Source organism: Tubulanus polymorphus, chromosome 6 (genome assembly GCF_964204645.1).
Source record: "Tubulanus polymorphus chromosome 6, tnTubPoly1.2, whole genome shotgun sequence".
In the NCBI taxonomy this organism is placed as follows: domain Eukaryota; kingdom Metazoa; phylum Nemertea; class Palaeonemertea; order Tubulaniformes; family Tubulanidae; genus Tubulanus; species Tubulanus polymorphus.
Window position 1 is genome coordinate 601,902 of NC_134030.1, and position 19,185 is coordinate 621,086.

The 19,185-nt window shown below is 38.5% G+C and overlaps 1 protein-coding gene and 1 non-coding gene across 2 annotated transcripts; both read left to right on the forward strand.

Moving 5' to 3' along the window:
- The first annotated feature begins 1,095 nt into the window (after positions 1–1,095).
- Trnaq-cug (transfer RNA glutamine (anticodon CUG)) lies at positions 1,096–1,167 on the forward strand. Its single transcript has one exon. It is a non-coding gene; the product is annotated as a tRNA-Gln (tRNA).
- An 11,449-nt stretch (positions 1,168–12,616) lies between these two features.
- On the forward strand, positions 12,617–18,416 carry LOC141907046 (uncharacterized). Its single transcript, XM_074796596.1, has 5 exons — positions 12,617–12,792; positions 13,403–13,489; positions 14,713–14,884; positions 16,169–16,275; positions 17,299–18,416. Exons 2-5 carry the CDS (start codon positions 13,405–13,407, stop codon positions 17,556–17,558), a joined length of 624 nt encoding a protein of 207 aa, XP_074652697.1. The 5' UTR covers positions 12,617–12,792; positions 13,403–13,404; the 3' UTR covers positions 17,559–18,416.
- The last annotated feature ends 769 nt before the right edge of the window (positions 18,417–19,185 follow it).

The following is a 19,185-nucleotide window of genomic DNA, read 5'->3' on the forward strand; positions in this document are numbered from 1 at the left end:
TCAAACGATTCTTTGAAATAATCACAATAATTCATGGATATTTTAACTTTTTTTCAACACTGAAAACTTCGGAACCGAGTCCTGTTGTCTTGATAAGATTTTTCTTAAGATTCGTATTTAATTTCACTCGAAGATGAAAACAGATTTGGAGAAAGTGAAATTGTCTTCTGACGGCCACGGCGCAGTGCGCATTAGGCTATATCACGTGATACGCCGTCGTGTGTGTCGTGTTGCCGTGGTTATAACCGCTTTCACTGTTGTAGAATTGTCGCCTGTCAAAGCGCGCGCCATCAGCAATTTTCCCGCTAGTTTTCTCGGCGATGTCACACACAGAAAGCACCGAAATAACAGATGATGACTTCATGGGCTTTTATGCGACGTTTCACTTCAAAGTTCCCGGGGACTAAAGCGTCGTCTGCGCGAGGAGAAGAGACGGAGAGATGTTCGGGTAATTATACACCGGCGCTCGCTCGCTCGCTCGCTCGCTCGCTCGCTCGCTCGACGACAGCGAGAATCAGTCGTCAGGAAATCGGGCGAAGACGAAGCTTTTAAAGACGACGAATAGAAGAAAAATTATTCTTCATCGGTATTCAACTGATTTTATGAGCTGAACTTTCTCCGATTTCTTCGGGGCGTTTTTTTTTAACAACACTCTCTCTCTCTCAATCCCATTCATTCGTTTCATTTATGCGTAAATAACCGGAAGTAGTGAATATCAATTATCATCGACAGCGAAATTCGTTTTTTGTTAAGTCGTTGTAGGTTGGTTGTGACGTAGTACAGATTATATATCCTCACAAAAAAATTAATTATCAAAAAGACCAAAATTCCCAATTGTATTTGTGATTTTGAAACACCAATATTGATGACGTAGTGCACACAGAACCTATGACGCATCCTAGGTATCAATGTATATAAACATTATTGTAACGGTTTTTACGACGTCAAAATTGGGACTGAAAAATAAAGATGGCGATTTAAAATTTATCATTCAACAAAATGATAAATGTTTAAGGAATCAATTTCATTTTATTTCAGACACTTAAAGACATGTCATTGTAATTCGGGGTCAGGTGCTTAGGGTTGATACGTATCGGTTCTATGGTGTAATGGTTAGCACTTTGGACTCTGAATCCAGCGATCCGAGTTCGAGTCTCGGTAGAACCTTCTACTTTTTCAGCACCCGAATCTTTGTTATTGTTTTCTTTTCAAATTTTTCCTAATTCCTTTAATTTCTTAACAATTCTATAAATTCTAAACCTCTTTTGAACCATCGCTCCGCATCATAAAAACTACTCGGATTAGTATTAATATATATTCACTACGTGTGGACAAAAGCTTTGGCCCATCACTGTTAAACTCGGATATCAATAAGTCACAATACTGAAGTCATTTCTATTTTTGAGTCTCAATTTGTTTTTCTAATTCTATTTACTAAGTGTAAGTCATCATTTGTATAAGTCGTCACATTACTGAAGTCATCTCTATTTTTTAGTCTCAATTTGTATTTCTAATTCAATTTACTAAGTGTGTAAGTCATCATTTGGATAAGTCGTCACATTACTGAAGTCATCTCTATTTTTTAGTCTCAATTTGTATTTCTAATTCAATTTACTAAGTGTGTAAGTCATCATTTGGATAAGTCGTCACATTACTGAAGTCATCTCTATTTTTGAGTCTCAATTTGTATTTCTTCATTTATTAAGTGTAACTTTTCAACAATCGGCTCAACTATAACCACCTAAGCAATTAAAATGTTCCGCTATAATTTTTCGATTCTTATGAAATAAATTCCTCGCAACATTTCTTATTGTAAACCGTAATTCTGCGGTGCGGTTCTATCAGCTCATATCTTGTTTGAATAATATCTACTGGAGATAACAGACGACTGTAGAAATATAACCATAAACACAATGTCCATTTAGAAGGGGTTGGTCAAGTAGGGACCACAAGCTGATTGTCAGAATAGCATATAAACCAATGGCCCAGCGGGGCGTGGGGTTCATTGTTGTAAGGGTAACCACCGTGATAACCGATACAGAATAGAGTCAAGAGCACTTCAAATTCTCGACTCCTTATAGGGATGTACTATGGATACGTAGGGTGTCTGATGACTTCTTGAAATAACATATTTTCAAGTAGTTTTACTTCTTGTCAATTCGTAAAACCACTAAACCAACCAACTTTACAATAACAACAGTTTGACACGAGACACGAGATTCGAGTTGAGAAGATACACAATATCCCCGTGTAAGAATGAATAAACGAGATTAATCCCAAAATAAATTCAGCAAAACGATGAAACGTTCTTGAATAGAAGTGTATTTAGATTTTGAGCAATAGACGAAGAGGTCTCAAGATTCGAATTTTCATATGATATAGTTTATTGAAGTACATCGTTTCGGTTTTTCACATCGTAGGGTGGAGAATGTGAGTAGAAACAGAAGTAGGAATGAACACGAACTTACAGGACGTGAACAGAAGCTACGGATTTCAGATTATTGTCTTGTAATCCTAGTCGGATTTCAAATATGTAACAGTTCAGTAAGATAGACTGGTGTCTGCTGGTTATGAACAATTCTATAAGTAAAAACAAGAATTTTAAACTTAACAGGCAACCAATGGAGACTTTAATTACTTTTTCATTAAATTTTTTAGAATTTTATCAAGGCCAAGATTGGTGAAAATGGACAAACTTAACTTGGATTTGTTGTGTTCACTATAATTTTGTTTATATAAGTTATTCGCGTGGACAACAACAGACGAACTTGTGAAATCTCTCCGACTCGCGTCAGACCGATAATTATTAATGAATCATTAAGGTGTTGAATTCTGTTCGAGGTGGAGAATGAGGAGAGGTGTGTGGAGCGGGGGGTGCGATTAAAACATGCGATCAAAGACGAATCGAAAAAGACACAAGTCAAAAATTACCCCCAATCGACCCCATACACGAATAGATTACGTCATTTTACAATCATTAATAAAATCAATAAAATCGATATAATTGTCGACACACATTGTTGCACACATCTGCGTCGGCGATAGGAATATAATATACTAAATTGTCGTATTGTTGACATCAAAGAGTTTTTCAACTACAGGAACCGCGAGAGCAGATGTTCTCAAGCTTGATCTCGGAGGCTGGACGCGTCTCCCATATAAAGCCATCCAGTCTACTTAATTAGCAAAATAGAATTGATTTATTCTCGTTACTTCTTTTATATTCGGTGTAAGTAGCTCATTTCGTACTTAACGACACAAAATGGACAACAATCGAAGCGGTTGAGACTCACACGAGTTCAAACAATACGTCATCGATTCGATCGACAATAGACGTTCGTTTAAAATCGACGACTTCCGGTGTTTCACGCCTTGACGCAGGCGCACTTCAATCGTTCGTTTACACAAATAATCTGTTCATTATGTCGCGGAATATTTTTCGAGGATTAACGGATTTTGATTTCTGATGTTTTTAAGATAAATCCCGATAACAACTCGAATCATAACAAAACCACGGAAAACGATCATTACCGGATCATTGTTGGATCATTTTTGGATCATTGTTGGATCATTGTTGGATCATTGTTGGATCATTGTTGGATCATTGTTGGATCATTGTTGGATCATTGTTGGATCATTGTTGGATCATTGTTGGATCATTGTTGGATCATTGTTGGATCATTGTTGGATCATTGTTGGATCATTGTTGGATCATTGTTGGACCATTGTTGGATCATTGTTGGATCATTGTTGGATCATTGTTGGATCATTGTTGGATCATTGTTGGATCATTGTTGGATCATTGTTTATAATGATATATTGTTGTGCGTTGAAGTTTTATCTCAAATGCAAATAAAGAAGTAAAAAATAGACAATCCAAGAGACAACACAAAGTACACTTTACGTTCTATAAACGTTTCATTTTTTACTATAAATGCAACAATTCCTACTGATATTTTTCATATAGCCAAACTCTTGTGAAACTGGTTGTGTTGCCTCTAACGGTCCAGCGAATTCAAATACCACAACACTATATATTAACAGAGTATTGATACGGCATGTCTGTCTGTCAGCCCACCTGCCTGCCTGTCTACCCGCTGTCTGTCCGCCTGTCTGAGAATGAAAATGTGATAAATTTTGTAAGATCGATTTGAGTAAATATGTGAACCCCTCAATCGACGTTCATATCCATCCATAATATACCCTCCAGCCCTGAAACAGTGAAAACCGTCGGCCCACACGCCTATACCCTGCAGCCCTAAACCCGTGAAGCCCCTGAACTCACATGCCTATACCCTCCAGCCCTGAAGCCTGAAGCCCATCAGCCTATACCCCTAGACCCTCCAGCTACGACCCTAAATGATAATTACACTCAGTGGCCGTTGATTGTTAGGATTATTTAACAAAATGTGCTTGAAATGTAATATAATGATATCACATCTGTTGAAAGGTGTTGAATATCAGAGTATGGATAGAAGGGGGAAGGGATGAGAGAGGGGGTGGAGAGAGGGGGGCGGAGAGAGAGAGGGGGCCCGTATCGATTGCGACTATAGCAAGCACCTCTTTTTGACATATAACCAGAAAACTAGATTTATCTATTTAATCTATCGTTTCCTAACTGGCTAAATCACAATATTCATCATAATGATCATCATAATTTCAACCAGCTAAGCATCTGAAAGTTACTTTTCTTGGTATGCAGAATATTTGGTTGACTAGCTGAGTGACTCACTATAGCTAGCTAGCTGACTGGTTGACTGACTAGCTGACTGATTGACTGACTAAGTATTAACCGACTAACTAGCACACTGACCACCTGACTGACTAGCTGGCTGGCTGACTAGTCCCTGATATTTTCTCTGACTGATGTAAAAAGAAAAACCCGCACCACGTGTTTAAAAAATACCGGTCGAATTTTCTGGTTTTGCGTCAATAAAAATTCTAAATATAACCTGAACAATACTCTGAATAACAATCCGACAATAAATTCTACTCTTAGATTAAATCTTGATCCGATGTTATCAGCGAGACTTATAGGCCCCTATTAGCTCGCCTGCTATATCAGATACGATTGTTAGATATTTTAACATAATTATCGAGATTTTAAAAAAGAGAAAAAAGTCTTTCAGACACACACAAGCGCGCACATAAATATATATACCAGTTTTTCTAAAAGATGCCTGTTCGGTTTTGTTTGCGAATACAAACGGAGTTTCGCTATAAAAACCCGACAAATTGAACCGATAAAAACAGAGACATAGATATAATGTAACTGGCGAGTACGACTCGGTCGGCAATGTTAATTAATCGTGTGGAGCCATGATTTCTGCGGTCGGTGATTGGTCTATTGTTCAACTGTCACGGAAACCAGTTTTAAAATTCACCAGAACTCTAAATTTGTGACGCACTATAATCGTGCGTTTAAAACTATTGTTAAAACGAATATCTGAAGTTGTTCTATTTCGCCAATGTTGAATGCGTCGTAGGTGCCGTGAATCGGTCTGGTGTGGTGAGAGGGCGGTCGGGCACCGGTTGGAATCTACATTTTATTAAATAACTTTAGGTAATAAGTCGGTAGTGTATTATTTATTACATGACAACTATGGTATTTATAACTTTAGGGTTATACGAGTGGCGCCACCTGTGGGCGGGTTTGTGAAACCACAACAAGCAAAACCGTGAGAACATTATCGTGACTTCTTAAGACTTGGATCCCATTGTCTCGTGGGGGGTACATTTTGACAAGTACGTTATCTTTTCGTGTAGGTTTTCCTTCGAAATAAGACTTGAAAATTCAAAATTCAAAATGATTACTTTTTTTTAGTAAATGAACGCAAAATTTGAATCCTGGGCCGGTTGCGCAGTCTAAACCAGGACTATGCATCCAGCCCCTGGGCCTAGTCAGCGGCTAAGTTAGCTTAGATTTGAGACGAACTTAGTTCTGTAACCAATCAAATAACTAAAGCCTGGACCACTTTTAGACTTTAGTCTCGAATATGAAACCAGGCCCTTGGACTCAGTTCTGCAGCCCCTGGGCTAGTAGGGTTTGGGTGTATGGTTGAAATCAGTACATAATCAATTGCGTCCACTTAAAAGTGTCAAATTGTAACTCAGAAATGTTGAACCGGGTCAAAGTTGCAGTTTCATGAAAATTTCAACCGAAAAACGATTCGAAATTCTAACTAATAATGGTAATCTGATTGATGTTGAATAAAGTAAATAATAATAGTAATTGAATTTCAAAAAGTTAACATGGTTTTCATTTTTCTTTTTTTTGGGTGAAACTTATCATTTGATGGAAATAGATATGGTAACAGTCAGTCGGTGTGACCTGACTCCACGGGACCCCACCTCCATCAACTAGAGGCGAGAAACCGAGTTCTCAGTCGATCATATTACAATATATACGTATTAAAAATCATTAACGGTAAAATCGCCAGCAGCAGATCAGTAACAGTATCAGCTCATCCAGCATCAGCAGCAGCAGCAGCAGCAGCAGCTTTTGTGTCGGTTGATCGAATATTGTTACAAACAAACGTTTGATCATCAAAAACACACTTCAACAATCAATGCCGTTGAAATATAAAACGTATTTCTTTATTGCGTGGAACGGCACGACAGATCGTATGAATTTTAGCACGCGAGAACTGTATATATATATATATATATATATACAGTGAGTCATACTTCAATATTTAATTGATTGAAATTCATCTAAATATATATCATATACCGAAATAACAGTACACAAAGTGTCGTCTGTTGATTGAAGTGTTCATCATCCCGACCCTTCCCATAATACACTCTGTTATATTATAAGGTTGCCGTGATACCGTACGCATTGTTGAACATTATTTTCCAACAATGCCGCCGTATCGTAGCAACAACCAAAAATGAAGCCTGTATCGACGAGAGTAAAGTTCGGCTCCCGCCACCGGACTCCACTGTTACTGACGTCCCGGCAACCAGTCTGGTCCGCGTACACGCATTTTACAGGTATCCAGAACTCGATCGCCGATCATTTTTCCAACGGTCACGAACCGGGTACAATGACCCGTAGTTTAATTAGGGGTGCAATGACCCACAGTTTAATTAGGGGTACAATGACCCGTAGTTTAATTATATATATAACCGATTAATAAAAGGTTTAGATTTCTCACCAGTGATTAAGTGATCACAGGGTTGTGATTAAGTGATCACAGGGTTGATCACAGGGTCGATAACAGCTCGTAACATGACGGGAAAATCGATAGTTTCAGCTACTGGATAATCAATTCAAATAAATACCACTCAATAAAGCGCCGTTAGTTATACTGTTATCGGTGAGAAATACGTCACCGGTGAAATTCGTGTTAAAATATAGCCATAGATAAAATAAAGCATGTAATTACTGCAATGTGTAACTTATAATTCAGTTAATAGTCGCAATAATTTCTGCGTTAAGCACCTACCATCAAAACCGTCATCATCGAAAGCACTTCTAGGTCCAAGTTCACGAAATAGTGGATTCATTCCTAAATCAATTTAATTAGTTAACCGAATTAACTTTATCATCAGTTAACCGAATCATTTTAATCAGTTAAAGCGAATCATTTTGATTTAACCGGATTAATTTATTCATTTTACCAAATTAGTGAAGAATAATATAAATTTTTTAGAGTTCATCTTGCAGGTAACACTAACCAGAAATACTAGAAAGACTTTAGTCTCATAATGTATTATTATTATTTCTTTTTTTAACTTTTTTATATTTTTACGTTATATCCTGAATATAATAAGACAAAAACCCACTATATGCAGAATAAAAGAATTTAATAACAAGAAATTTATTTATTCGAACAATCTAAAATATATAACATACACGACGTTTCGATCTCACCCTAGAGATCATCGTCAGGTGTGACACCGTGGCGTGATTATCGTTCTAATATCCTGTATATATCATACGTCACATAGTATTATCAATCATATCAATATCATAGAATGAAATATGTAAAAATATAATTAATTATGAAATGTTACAATATATCAGCGGGACGAAATAAAACATTGTAATTTACAATTGATTCAAGAACATTTTTGAAAAGAAATTTTTTGGCATTTTCGGTCAATCAAGACTGCGCAACTGGACTAATAGAAGTTTTCCAAATGTATCGTTTATACTACGGACAGTTTTGTTTTTTCAAATCAATTACGAAAAAGGAAGTTTTTGACTTGAAAAATAAGTTTCGAAATTGTAGTTACCATCGATACACACAAACACAATGTAACGTAACAATGCTGGCGGTTTAATAACCGGTCGCACCTGCAGCCGTTTATAATAATACAGTCTGCTGCTGCTGGTCCCCGCGGGAAAACAGCAACAATCAGCACAGCATTCCATCAAAAAATAAGATGGCGCAAGCAACGAGAGAGAGAGTCGTTTGACAGATGAAAAAAAAACAAAACGGGTTTCATCGTCTCCGTCCGACCTAATACTCAAATATACAACTAGATTTAATATGCAATTACTGGGACCGATAATTGGACAATTATATACAAGAGTTCAGCGGTCGAAAACGACTGCCAAAATTATGGGTGTAATTATTGCGTTTTGAGACGAGGGCGACTGCGCGCTCTTTGACAATCTAAATGATCAGATAATTACCGTTAAATAAATGCTGGTATGTAGATATTAATGTTTATTCGGCGCAGAACTCAACGCTTTTACAGTGTACATGTATATATCCCCCTCATATAGGATATTTATTGTATATATATATATATGATGTTTTTGATGATGACTGCAGACTGGACGGGTTCACAAACCTTTACCCTATAATATACACGTAACAGGCGATGAAATATCCATCTGAAAGAACTCGTGTACTTATTTGAAATCTACGGTCAAATTCTCGAGCTGAAATTGTCATCTGATGATTCGTCATGTTAGTGGGGCCTGAAGTCTCTTTATCTTAGGCGCAGTGTAATTGTACATAGTATACTAATTCAAAGGTACAAGTCGTTGTTACGACTTTATCCAAATGATGACATACACTTAGAAAATAGAATTAGAAATTGGGGTTTGAAAATAGAGATGACTTCAGTAATGTGACGACTTATCCAAATGATGACTAACAATTAGTGAATTGAATTAGAAATACAAATTGAGACTCAAAAATAGAGATGACTTCAGTAATGTGACGACTTATCCAAATGTCGATATTAGCTTTCTTGAGTGGGACTCGGATATGCGATGGATTTTGGGACTGCTCAAGTTCAACACGCGTTACACAGGTGCTGTTAAACTGGTACTGTTTAGCTGGTACTGTTACCGGTTGTTAAGTATAAAAATACGAATAATCGACAATAATCTAATGAAAATGATAAACTCCGTATTATCGTCACGTTTAATCAATTAACGGATTATTCCACGGTTATTCACAACGCGTCGACGCTGATTTTCCTAAATTATGATTTTATTGAGGCAAAATATTTGCTAAATTATGAAATACACACGATGTGTATATCGAACGATATACAGTTATAAACAGCAGTTATTTCATCAATTAGCTTAAGTAATAGTTACATTATAAATCAGAGTCCTGATTTTTCGGCGCTGTTCTATGATACTGGTATATGTAGTACATGTACAGTTAGTTTTTCAACGTAATTTCGGTATTGCAGAAAATTGCAGAAAATTGACGCCGAAATTGCCGTCGATGTTTGTATCTGCGCTAGCGGTTAATGTTAGCCGTCTGCAAACAAATTATTGGAGAAAATTGCGTCAAAATTATAGAAAATATATTCATTCTGTTTACAGATTAATATAAGACTTAATTCGGCGGGTTATTTAGTGGTAATCGGGAAAATACACAGCGTGCGACTAGTGGCTCCACCTACAGGATCTATTCATAATCATGTATCATGATAAAAAATGGCGACGCCATTGTTATATGAGATAGATTAATCGAAATCGCCATCACCATAATATAAACCTGGTCAAGTTGTGGTGAATCACAGGTTGAGACTCGAACCTGAAACGTCAAAGCGTGGACAACCGGATGCACTAACCATTAGACTGACGGAGTGACTGGTGTCCAGTCAGGTGTAAAGACTGGTGACCGTTCAGGTGTCGTTACCGGTGACCAGTCAGGTGTGGAGACCGGTGACCAGTCTGAGGTGTGGAGACCGTTGACCAGTCAGGTGTGGAGACCGGTGACCAGTCTGAGGTGTGGAGACCGGTCCAGTCAGGTGTGGAGACCGGTCACCAGTCAGGTGTGGAGACCGGTCACCAGTCAGGTGTGGAGACCGGTCACCAGTCTGAGGTGTCGAGACCGGTGACCAGTCTGAGGTGTGGAAACCGGTCACCAGTCTGAGGTGTGGAGACCGGTCACCAGTCTGAGGTGTGGAGACCGGTCACCAGTCAGGTGCTGTGATAATTAGTTATTCACAACGACAAAAAATTACGAGAAAAAATCATAAATAATCATAATAAAACTGAAATTGCTTCCAAAGTTACAAATCAGAAATGGACACTAACACTTAGCGGGTAGCACCACAGGAGGGCTTGTAATACAGATTCTAACTACTCAATAATAAGCTGTATAAATGAAGTCGATAATTGTTGGGGCCATTTTCGGGTAATTAAGGGTAATTAGATAGAAAGTGGTGACCACAGTGTCAATGGATACATTCAACACAACGCGAGGTGATGATATAGTGGTCCATTTATCAAACATGGACCCACACCAGTAAACTACATAGTATATCTTAATCCAGTTTCACAGTTTTGTGGGTCCGACTTGACTATGGATCCAATTCCACAGTTGTGTGGGTTCAATTTGCTTTTGGATCCACACAGTTGTGGGCATAATTTGACTATGGATCCAATTCCACAGTTGTGTGGGTTTAATTTTTCTTTTGGTCCTCAAGTCCACGGTTATGTTGGTTTTATTTGACTCAAGGTCCGTGGAACTAAGAGACGTGTGCCGAAGAATTTTGAGAAATCGGAAAAAAAACTAAAACGAAAAACAAATCGAGTTTTTGATTTGTGATTGTAGGACTCGACGTCGCCGATGATATTCTAAATCCAGCGCGCACACATGACCACCGCGACCGACCAAACGTCACTCCGGATCCAGAAAAACGAATTTAAACGATTCAATAAAGATCGTAGATAAGATCTCCAAATATTCTTTATCGCTTTTTTTAGAAACAGATTTCCAGCAATAATGTGGCAATTAATGTCGTTGTCACGAAATATCCGATAAAATCTACATACATAAAAAACCTCGGAACAGACTGTGTGGTCTATTTCATCGCCGGACAATGTGTCTCCACAATGTACACCTAGGCGCCTTCTACGTCACAGGCACTATTCCTCGCATTTCATGCCTTTTCATTGTCTTCTAGTTTTAGAAGATTTCAAATTCGGCTCTTGTCGCGGTGGTTATCTGTCGTGTTGGGAGACATTTGTCATATACTCGCATTCGTCTGTCTGCCCGTACACACACGTTCGAACAGTTCTCATTTTTTGTTTCTGTTTCCTCCGCACACGTCCTCATCTACAACAATTAAAATCGTTATCGATCGCGCGGGACAATATTTCTCAACAATGCGAGTCGTTATCGATCACCACGGTTCCGCAGCAGTCGGCAATGGCATTAGTCTATTGTGACGTTCAAATTCTCATCTGTTTTTCTCTTTTAAGACGGAAATGTTTTGGACGATTTAAAGCGACCGTAAGGAGAACAGATTAACGGATTAACGGATTACTGCGGCTTCCCGACATATCCGCAGATTAAAGACAAATATTTCAGTTTTTATTGCAGAAAAAGATTTTCATGACCTTGGCCTCGCGGTGTATCCATTCGCAGAGAGCTCAATATGAAACTTTCGATACATCCAGATCCAGTTTTACAGTTCTGGATCAAGTTCCGCAGTTCTGGATCAAGTTCCGCAGTTCTGCATCCAGTTCCACAGTTCTGGACTCAGTTCTACAGTTGTGAACCCAGTTCCACAGTTCTAGATTCGGTTCCGAAACCAGTTCCAATATTCTAGACTCACTTTCACAGTTCTGGGTCAGGTTCCACAGTTCGGGACATAGTTCCACAGTTGCAGGACCCGTTCCACAATTCTGGACATTATCTTCGGTTCCGGATAGAGTTCCACAGTTCTGGAGCCTGGCCATCTACGGTTCTGGACTTGGTTAAGGTTCTATAGACGCCACACGACGGAAATGAATTTATTCTAATTGCAGAATCAAATTTAACCGGGTCCAGAAACCAGAAGATGAGTCTAGAAACGAGATGCAATTAACAAAATATTCGAGAAAAAAACACTGATAGGAACTGTGTTCTGTATGCAGTGGGGAACAACAAACAAGCGACAAATAAATGTGGAGTAGTTTATTCCACACAGCTGGAATTCAGACAGCCAATTAAAATCCAGACTTTTAATTTACATTTAATTGTCAGAATAATAACGAATTTTCAGTGCGATAATTACACCGAAACTATTTCATCTCCATCTATTGGATTTTCGGTGAACTAGTATTTCGAAAACTGACCTGGCATTAGTTCATAATTATGCCGTAACCAAAGTGTATGGCAGCACCGATCAGATCGTGAGTGTCTCGCACGAGATAACTGATTTTCGCGCGCGAAATGATTTCGAATAATAGATGGCGGTACTATACGGTGTAGATGTTTAATGATATCTCATCCGGTTTATCGAAGGATACGGAGGCTGTGTAGGTTACACTGATGAAGAATTTGCGACAGATATTTTAAATAAAACGGTCCGAATAAGGTATGTACATATACCGGAAGTGTCATGGCCTCGGGGTGTTTCCGAAAGAACAGGCTTAACCTCGATTATTTGCTCGGGGAATTTCTCCTGAAATATCCTTGAATTAGGTCATGTACTCCCTCCGAGGTATCCGTCGAGTGATAGCTACTGATGGCTCACACGATAAGTAGGATATCGTTGATTTAGAGACCTGTGAGCATTGACTCATACCTACCACAGGGACTATACCACAGCAGTTGGGTTTTGAGACAATAAACCACAGACAGGTTACGACATACATATGCAGCTCTAATGAAACCTTAACATTGTCCGTAAAATTAACACACCAATTTCTGCGTTTCTGCATGTCTGCGTTTTGAAGAAGCCGTGAGACGTACCCGTATCGGACTGTGTGTACCATACTACAATGTACATGCATTGTAGGTCACTGTCTGTATGTCTCATAATTAAGCCGTCTGCTAGTCTGTCTCTCTGCCGTCTGTTGTACCCGGTAAAAAACCGGTTTTCATCGAATCGAATGGATTGACGTCATCATATATTTCTAGTAATATATAGTAGAGTTGTTTAATACCGGAACACGAGTTTATTGATTATTATTCTGTGTTCGTAGAGATGGCGGATGTTCGTATATTGATTACTGATATAGTCTGTTGGTGCGGATGGATAGTGATTATTAGTTTACCGGCAGCAGATGGTGGTATGTCCTCCCGAGCTCGTGCTCCTAAACATTTAACAAATATTACAGTAAAACCTCTCGCCTATTTCTGGGACAAATTCTAAATTCTTGAAATTCAAGGGCCGGTTTAACGGACCGGTATAACCTTTAACCCCGGGACTAACTGTATTCATTTTCAATTGAGTTAACCCTCGGGTTAAAGGTTATATCGGTCTCTAAAACCGGGCCCTAAAGTTTAAAAGCGAAAGTCCAAATTAAGGAATAGATGATGAATACGTTTGGAATTCAGGAAACGATTTTCGTTTTTGTGTCCGAGATGGCCGTGCCCCGAGGTAGGCTTTGAGGTCTCTACAGAGTTCGGGGACAGATCCAGAGGGTTTTGTGAAATGTGTCCATCAATTTCTTTTCTAGTTCCCTTTTTGGTACCATTTTTGTCAACGAAGATAAAAATGTTATATAATTAAACAATTTAATATAAAATTGTTCCGAGACATTATTCCTGAAGATGACTATTAGGATATAGTCGAAACGTTGAATAAACTACACTAGCTCAAGGAATACAGTATTCCTGAAGATGACTATTAGGATATAGTCGAAACGTTGAATAAACTACTATCTCGAAGTTTCATTTTCGGACTTTTTATTATCATCGTGGGATTCTCTCCTCATCGCGTCAACACGGATATTGTGTTTTACCTATCGTGACCTCAATGGTGGTAGTATACCTAATGTAGCCCTTACGGGACATGCATGTGTTAAGGTGCCATTCTGGTACGTGACAAGTCATTCAAAATTGGCCTCTGGATCCGCCCCTGGAATTGTGAGTAAAATGTGACTATGAACTCGACTCTACCGTTAGTGCTAATGAGTTGAAATTTAATTTATAGGGTCTATAATTGACAATGAACTCTACTGTCTAATAAGTCTCTAGGCTAAATTGATACCTTGTTTCTCCTAATCGCGCGGGTCATTTCGTAAACTGCAATAAAATGTGTAATCAGTTCATTTAATTCTATATGTATATAACTGCCGGGTCTTTTATTGTCAGCTTGATCATGATTAAATAAAGTAATGTACAGGGTAGATAGGCGGCCGGCCGGGTCAACTTTTTAACTCAGCATAAATGAGAAAAACAAGGTATCAATTTTTTTAGCCCTTCTAGAGAAAATCCTTAGAATAATTTGCGATAAATTTCTACCTTGTCGAAATTTTTAGAATTTCTCAAACGGTTTTTGTGTTTGTAGGTGTTTGCACCGCTTACTGTTCGGAATATGATATCTGGCACGAGGATGAACACTGCAGTAAATACTGTTGCGGTGATATACAATTGAAATACTGCTGTTCCCGATACGCCAATCAAATATCAGCTCATGATAATCGTAGAGGACACGTAAACAGTAATTGTGGTGCAAGAGGGTATAACATTAGAATACTCAGCGTGTAGATTAGTACGGGTATCAATCTGCTGTCTATGCACCTCTTTTTCACTCTTGTGAAGTGCGCTGATAAAATGTCCAAAATCTGGTGTTTGTAGTTCATTTTCAATTAGAAATGTCTCAGGTGAAGCACTGAACACATGTGAAGTTTGGATGATCAGTTTTTGAAAGTGTGCTGATAAAATGTCTAATATCTGGTGTTTGTAGTTCATTTTCAATTAGAAATGTCTCAGGTGAAGCACTGAACACATGTGAAGTGTGGACGATCAGTTTCTGAAAGTGTGCTGATAAAATGTCTAATATCTGGTGTTTGTAGTTCATTTTCAATTAAAAATGTCTCAGATGAAGCACTGAACACATGTGAAGTGTGGACGATCAGTTTTTGAAAGTGTGCTGATAAAATGTCTAATATCTGGTGTTTGTAGTTCATTTTCAATTAAAAATGTCTCAGGTGAAGCACTGAACACATGTGAAGTGTGGACGATCAGTTTCTGAAAGTGTGCTGATAAAATGTCTAATATCTGGTGTTTGTAGTTCATTTTCAATTAAAAATGTCTCAGGTGAAGCACTGAACACATGTGAAGTGTGGACGATCAGTTTTTGAAAGTGCGCTGATAAAATGTCTAATATCTGGTGTTTGTAGTTCATTTTCAATTAAAAATGTCTCAGGTGAAGCACTGAACACATGTGAAGTGTGGACGATCAGTTTCTGAAAGTGTGCTGATAAAATGTCTAATATCTGGTGTTTGTAGTTCATTTTCAATTAAAAATGTCTCAGGTGAAGCACTGAACACATGTGAAGTGTGGACGATCAGTTTCTGAAAGTGTGCAGATAAAATGTCTAATATCTGTTGTTTGTAGTTCATTTTCAATTAGAAATGTCTGGGGTGAAGCACTGAACACATGTGAAGTGTGGACGATCAGTTTCTGAAAGTGTGCTGATAAAATGTCTAATATCTGGTGTTTGTAGTTCATTTTCAATTAGAAATGTCTCAGGTGAAGCACTGAACACATGTGAAGTGTGGACGATTAGAAATTGGAAGAATATGTCGTTTTGGGTCCAGGCTGAGAAGAGGTAGTACTCCGTGACAATGCTGAGGAGGGGTTCCTTGGTCCACCGATAATGAGGTGCCTGTAGGCTCCTGATTGATACCTGTATAAGTTGTCGCATGATCAATGTTCGATTCATCTGAATTAAATCCTATGTGGGGTATGTTCATCGTTTCTGAACAAAGATAGAAATGTTTACGATTTTGTTTTTCAGCGGAGCATACATGTTACCGATAATCCTGTCTGCAGTATTTTCTATATTTCTCATTATCAGCGTGATAATCTGCATATTCTGTTGCAGATACCGCAGAGGTCGCTCCAGTAAGTATAGAATGTACATCAGTCGCTCTAGTTGGGACGATCATTATGTAAATTGAATTAGAAATATAAATTGGGGTTAGAAAATAGAGATGACTTCAGTAATGTGACGACTTATCCAAATGATGACTTACACTTAGTGAATTGAATTAGAAATACAAATTGAGACTCAAAAATAGAGATGACTTCAGTAATGTGACGACTTATCCAAATGATGACTTACACTTAGTGAATTGAATTAGAAATATAAATTGAGACTCAAAAATAGAGATGACTTCAGTAATGTGACGACTTATCCAAATGATGACTTACACTTAGTGAATTGAATTAGAAATACAAATTGAGACTCAAAAATAGAGATGACTTCAGTAATGTGACGACTTATCCAAATGATGACTTACACTTAGTGAATTGAATTAGAAATATAAATTGAGACTAAAAAATAGAGATGACTTCAGTAATGTGACGACTTATCCAAATGATGACTTACACTTAGTGAATTGAATTAGAAATACAAATTGAGACTCAAAAATAGAGATGACTTCAGTAATGTGACGACTTATCCAAATGATGACTTACACTTAGTGAATTGAATTAGAAATATAAATTGAGACTAAAAAATAGAGATGACTTCAGTAATGTGACGACTTATCCAAATGATGACTTACACTTAGTGAATAGAATTAGAAATACAAATTGAGACTCAAAAATAGAGATGACTTCAGTAATGTGACGACTTATCCAAATGATGACTTACACTTAGTAAATTGAATTAGAAATAGAAATTGAGACTCAAAAATAGAGATGACTTCAGTAATGTGATGACTTATCCAAATGATGACTTACACTTAGTAAATTGAATTAGATATTAGCAGAATTATACGAAGAATTGAGACTTGGAATAGATTCAGTAATACGTCGACTTTCTCAGCGCGTTTGACGCTTCGCACTATGTTGATTTTAAAACCTCAATATTCAAATTAAACGAGATGATTAACATATTTAATTTATTGATCTCTATTTTAGCGCAAAGAGGTGCTGGTGGAGCGGTGATGTATACTGCCGCTGGTCCAGTTCAACCCACCGTGTACGGACCACCACCCACTACTACTGTTACCGGGTATCCTACTGCCGCGTATCCACAGCAACCGCAACAATACACCGCCGATGATTACCCTTTCGGACAAGGGACGCAATACAACGCCCCCTATCCACCAGCTAGTGCACCACCAGCACCTACGGACTATACAGCCCCTCCCCCATCTTATGATTCGGTTGTTAGATGATCATTCAACTGTCACAGTACCCTTTTGGATTGGATTCGCGATTACTTAGCAACAGTCTATATTGTTGGAAATGTTTGGAGTTTTTATGGAAAGTACATATAGTTCTGCATGCTGTGGAGCCTAGCCGCTGGATGCTGGGTGATCTGGAGCCGGGCCGCTGGATGCTGGGTGATCTGGAGCCGGGCCGCTGGATGCTGGGTGCTCTGTATCCTTGCTGCTGGATGCTGGATGCTATAATCGGGTAGAGCGCATGGAACAAACTGTCAAAATGAAGGAAGTGGACGCAACGTCGGATCATATGGAATATGACTAACTTACTAAGATTATTATGTAACTCAATATCGACGACTATCCATTTATTCTTGTCTGGGATCTATTTTTTGAGAGATATTTCTCTTAATCTGTTGAACACATACCTCAAACTGGTCTTAATTGCACGATCTGTAAAATTGTGCAGACTGAATAAATAAACCCTCGTTTTTATATCCATCTTATACACTGTGTACTGAACCACCGAAATGTTTTTACCTAAGAACCTTAGTATAATTTCTGAGGGTATGATTCCTACTTAGAAACGTCAGCGAGAAACATGATTTCATTTTTAAACAGTTTCAAATTCAAACACAATTTCATTTCTGAACCAGATTTTGTCCAAATATTCGAGTTAGGTTTGAATAAGGCGAGGAGGTTGAACCGTGTTCTCCCAAAAAGTCCACAAATGTTATATCTGAATGTTAAATGTGGAATTATTGTGTTTGTTTGAATGTGTGGTATCTAACAAGTGTCCTGTACAATGTTCACACCCCGCGCATGCGCATCTAACCGTATAATGTGTGTATTGTACATTTTCTATACGAATAAAGTTAATTGTATGTATTGAATCACGTGCTAAACTTAGAACAAGTTTCCGGAACCCAGTAATTACAGAAACTGAATCAGTCGGGAATTCAGCATCAGGACCACTCTGAATCAGTATCAGTAATTACTGGGTTCGAACCCGCGACACCCCTGTACATCATCTATTCAACATCAAGGGCACTCTGAATCAGTATCAGTAATTACTGGGTTTGTACCCGGGACACCCCTGTACATCCTTTATTCAACATCAGGACCACACTGATTCAGTGTCAGTAAACTGTGCTGTACGGTGCTGCCGCTATGCTCGACATTAGCGGATTTTGCATAAACTAACACGAACTGACTCTGGCAGTAGACTCTCCTTGATTGCCAGAGTCGATTCCCGTTAGTGTATGAAAAATCCGCTAATGTTGAGCATAGCGGCAGCACCGGACGGTGTACTGGGCAGCATTCGATTTCAATTTCTCGCCGTATCTCGGGTTCAAACCCAACCTGGTACATCCCTGTACATCCTCTATTCAGCACCAAGATCACTCTGAATCACTGTCCTCAGTAATTGGAATGAACCCAAACTATTAGCCCAACCATGGACGTATGAACTAGATTATACGTCCATGGCCGAATCAACAATTAGCGGTTCGGTTCCATCCTCTCCGAGATGAGCGTCGATTCTGCAGGTTTTAACTGCATGTCCGAACCCCGCGAGACGGACCACCTCCTAAATCTACCCCTGTGTAGAGATCCATTCAGTGACTGAGTGGAAAAATGC

What these genes read in the sequence shown, in the direction of transcription:
- LOC141907046 (XM_074796596.1), top strand. Translation starts at nt 13,405, where the DNA reads ATGGCGGATGTTCGTATATTGATTACTGATATAGTCTGTTGGTGCGGA. An exon ending in TTTACCGGCAGCAGATGGTG is followed by an intron (nt 13,490 to 14,712) that starts GTATGTCCTCCC and finishes TTGTGTTTGTAG; the next exon opens with GTGTTTGCACCGCTTACTGT. An exon ending in AGTAATTGTGGTGCAAGAGG is followed by an intron (nt 14,885 to 16,168) that starts GTATAACATTAG and finishes TTTGTTTTTCAG; the next exon opens with CGGAGCATACATGTTACCGA.